Genomic DNA, 4,382 nt, shown 5'->3' on the forward strand with positions numbered 1-4,382 from the left:
CTGCGCCAGGTCGGCGCTGGCCGCCGCCTAGCTCCCGCGGCGCCTGCGGGCGCCGGGGGGGAGGCGGACGCCTACGCCGCGCCGCACCGCCACTTCGGGGACTTCGCGTGCCATCCTCCCGCCTCGCCGCCGGAGAAACACGGCAAGTTCTTGGAGGCCTTCGGCCAGGAGCATAAGGCCGGACTTGGAAGCGCCAAGGCCCCCTTCTACCACCAAAGTAAGTTGCTATTACTCTGTCGGATTCCTTTTTTCTCCTTCCGCCCCCAAATTATCGTCGCAATGCCCTTGAAATTACGCGCAGAAGCTTGTTTTTTTTTTCAGACTATGAGTTTACCAGCTGAGTGAGATAAGATCTGTTTTGAAAAGCTCGTAGCAGCAGACATGTGGAAGTAGAACGCAAGTCTTCCATTCCGAAGCAATCGTAGGCCGGCTCTGAACAGCGGACTTATTTTGGATTCGGAGCATAAAGTGAAGGGGAACAACAACCTGCATGTACTAGTCAATAAAAGTCCTCCCCACACCCCCAAAAAATGAGAAAGGCCACCAAATGACCCTTTTGCCCTTTTCTGCTGTCTCGGTCAGGTACAAACTGAGTACTGAGTACTCGCTGAAAAGTCCAGTCATTGAATGGAAATGACTCTTGCCGTAAAATGACAAATTTCATTTCTCGTGTCCGCAGAGTTGACAAACTGAGGAAAACGTGTGCAAGTGTCAAATCAACTCATGAATCGAAATTGTTGACACCTTCAAATGAGACATTTCACTCATGTCTCGATTGAAAACAAAAATCTCGGGATGTTATCGCTTATTTTCTAAATTACTGTTCGTGCTTTCCACATGCCACAGAATCAGTCATGCAGTGTCCCATTGGCTCGAAGTATCTGCGTGTGCGTTGATAAAAGTCATCAAGTTTATGTTAAGCGTAGCTACAATTCGCGACATTTCGTCCGATTTGCCTGCGCGCTGAGGAAATTGTGTTCTCTGGCGTCGCTGTTTGTCCCGCTCAGGTCACACGAGCCGACAACAACATCAGCGTCATTCAATTTTATTTTGGATTCGGAGCATAAAGTGAAGGGGAACAACAACCTGCATGTACTAGTCAATAAAAGTCCTCCCCACACCCCCAAAAAATGAGAAAGGCCACCAAATGACCCTTTTGCCCTTTTCTGCTGTCTCGGTCAGGTACAAACTGAGTACTGAGTACTCACTGAAAAGTCCAGTCATTGAATCGAAATGACTCTTGACGTAAAATGACAAATTTCATTTCTCGTGTCCGCAGAGTCGACAAACTGAGGAAAACGTGTGCAAGTGTCAAATCAACTCATGAATCGAAATTGTTGACACCTTCAAATGAGACATTTCACTCATGTCTCGATTGAAAACAAAAATCTCGGGATGTTATGCTTATTTTCTAAATTACTGTTCGTGCTTTCCACATGCCACAGAATCAGTCATGCAGTGTCCCATTGGCTCGAAGTATCTGCGTGTGCGTTGATAAAAGTCATCAAGTTTATGTTAAGCGTAGCTACAATTCGCGACATTTCGTCCGATTTGCCTGCGCGCTGAGGAAATTGTGTTCTCTGGCGTCGCTGTTTGTCCCGCTCAGGTCACACGAGCCGACAACAACATCAGCGTCATTCAATTGGCTGACAACGCAAGCCCGTCAAAGCATTCCGTTCACAAAACCGCCTCCTTTATCACCGGCTTTTAAGAGGACATCATTTATCCAGTCATTTATTCCCGTTGGAAACTTTTGACCCGAGGTATGTGCTCCTCACCTGTCCAAGAGTTTGCCAAGGTCGTCTTGTCTCAGCTGTACATGACGATGACCCCAGACCCTCCCCCCCCCTGCCGTAAAATGACAAATTTCATTTCTCGTGTCCGCAGAGTTGACAAACTGAGGAAAACGTGTGCAAGTGTCAAATCAACTCATGAATCGAAATTGTGGACACCTTCAAATGAGACATTTCACTCATGTCTCGATTGAAAACAAAAATCTCGGGATGTTATCGCTTATTTTCTAAATTACTGTTCGTGCTTTCCACATGCCACAGAATCAGTCACGCAGTGTCCCACTGGCTCGAAGTATCTGCATGCGTATTGATAAAAGTCATCATGTTTATGTTAAACGTCGCTACAATTTGCGACATTTCGTCCGATTTGCCTGCGCGCTGAGGAAATTGTGTTCTCTGGCGTCGCTGTTTGTCCCGCTCAGGTCACACGAGCCGACAACAACATCAGCGTCATTCAATTGGCTGACAACGCAAGCCCGTCAAAGCATTCCTTTCTTAAAACCGCCTCCTTTATTTTATCCAGTCAATTATTCCCGTTGGAAACTTTTGACCCGAGGTATGTGCTCCTCACCTGTCCGAGAGTTTGCCAAGGTCGCCTTGTCTCAGCTGTACATGACGATGACCCCAGACCCTCCCCCCCCCCAGACCCCCAAGGAAAACAACAACATGCCAACAATTGATTCAAAGCAGGAACCCGATTTTTGTTGAAAAAGAAAATACCGGATGCGATTTTATTTTCACGTGGCGTCACGTCGCCCAGACTTATAATTGACGCCGCCACATTCGGTTCCAGCCTGTTTTGACAAGAGTTCATTTGGTCTTCCTGTTTGGTCTGCTCTTAGATTATTATCTTGAATCACGATAAAAATGTGCTTTTTTTTGTTTTGTTTAATTAACTCGATTTTTATACAATTCTTCACCAGGAAAGAGCAGCATGTGAGAACTAACAACGATATATTTTTTTAAACTGGATACAACGAGAAAGAAAACATCAACGTAAATAATAAGAACGATGTTTTTTCAGGAGCGTCTCAAGTTTTGACCCGTTTTCACCGCGTGTCTCGTGTACTTTTTCTCGACGGTGTTTCACATCACCGCATGTCAAATGAGAAGCGATGCATTGAGAGCAGAAGGGCTGTGCTACACGTTGCCGGAGACGTGGTCGGCGCAATTTAAAAAAAAAAAAGACCTTTCACGATGACCTTGGAGGTTTGGTTCAGATTTCTCCAGTTATTGTTTTCACTGTTGCCTAGCTCCATGTTTTGGGGGGGGGGGGGGCTCAGGGCCTCAGCGGAAAGGGGGAATGTTTATGTCGTGAAGCGCAACATCGGGTCGCAAATGAAGGCTGCGACCAAATTGAACGAAGAGACGAGGTCGGCCTGGAGACGAGAGGCAGACGGCGTTTGTTTTTTGCGGCTCCGGGAAATGCGTTTGGACGACGGTTTCATGGAGCAAATAACACGGCGCAAAGTGGACAGAATTGTGCTATCGCAAGATTTGTTTGACCTTCAAATTCAAAAAGAAATCGATTTCCTCTTTTTGCTGATAGAAAAAGCAAAAGGGCAATTGTGTCACTCAAAACAAGTTTTGCTTATGTGTTTTTGTTCCCCGTCTTTGTTCTTTGTATGTCATTGCTTTTCTTTTCCCAGCATTCCCAAAAACTCGCATGAATTTCCACAGAAATAATGGATTGCAAAAGAAAAAAACAAAACGGCCCTTTTCTCTCGATCATTCTGAAATGAGCCGTGAAATTTCACATCCTGCAAATCTCTTACGCCCTTTTTTTTCTCACGTTGGGTTGGACAGGTGAAGCCATTGCTCAAATATTTCCACTGCGTAAACAACGCTGGCAGCCATTTTGCTCACATCGCCTCTTCCTCAAGAGGAATCAAAGTCACAGTTTTCGAATAATTGCCTCTGGAGACGTCGGAAAAGTCACTCATTTGGCAACTCTGACGTCAGCAGGGATGTGCTCAGAACCATGAAAGCTACAAAAATATATATATTTTTTTAAATAGACAGAAAAAGAACAAAAAAAAAAATGTCAAGGGCAAAATAAACTCTCATCAGTCAAATTGATGAATTGTCCAAAGCGGCGGATGCAACTGTTGCCGTTGCCACGGGAGCAGATAGCCGGGCTTCTTGCGCCGATGCAACGGGACCAGACTTGACACTTAGTCCGCATATTTGGGAATAAATTGGCTTGAGATCATACTGTATTTTACGGCTCGTACTTCTGAGACATTTTTGTTTGACGGTGTGCAGTGAGATTTTGTTTTTTCCATTTAAAACGTGTGCCTTGACTCCATTAGGTTGGCAAACTTTTGCGTGGAAAGGGGCAGGCAGATGACATGTTTACATTCCACAAACTAATATGAGCCCAATTTTAATCGTAGTGGCTATTATAATTATTATTATTATTATTATTCAAGTGATGGTGTTGATAATATATAACAAAATAAAAAGGTGAACAAATGTTCCAAAAAAAAAAAAACAATGAAACACACACACACACACACACACACACACACACACACACAATCACACATTCACACACAGAAGCTGGTGCCCCCCCCCCACTTTTGATAT

The 4,382-nt window shown here is 44.8% G+C and overlaps 1 protein-coding gene across 1 annotated transcript in view; it reads left to right on the forward strand.

Moving 5' to 3' along the window:
* alx3 (ALX homeobox 3) overlaps positions 1-4,382 on the forward strand; it is a 12,582-nt gene that overhangs the window by 5,886 nt on the left and 2,314 nt on the right. Inside the window, exon 2 of the mRNA XM_019860603.1 lies at positions 10-217. Within this exon, the coding sequence (XP_019716162.1) occupies positions 10-217 (208 nt within the window). The remainder of the gene's footprint in view (positions 1-9; positions 218-4,382) is intronic.

The sequence above is a fragment of the Hippocampus comes genome, unplaced genomic scaffold (assembly GCF_001891065.2).
Source record: "Hippocampus comes isolate QL1 unplaced genomic scaffold, H_comes_QL1_v1.1 scaffold56, whole genome shotgun sequence".
Lineage (NCBI taxonomy): Eukaryota > Metazoa > Chordata > Actinopteri > Syngnathiformes > Syngnathidae > Hippocampus > Hippocampus comes.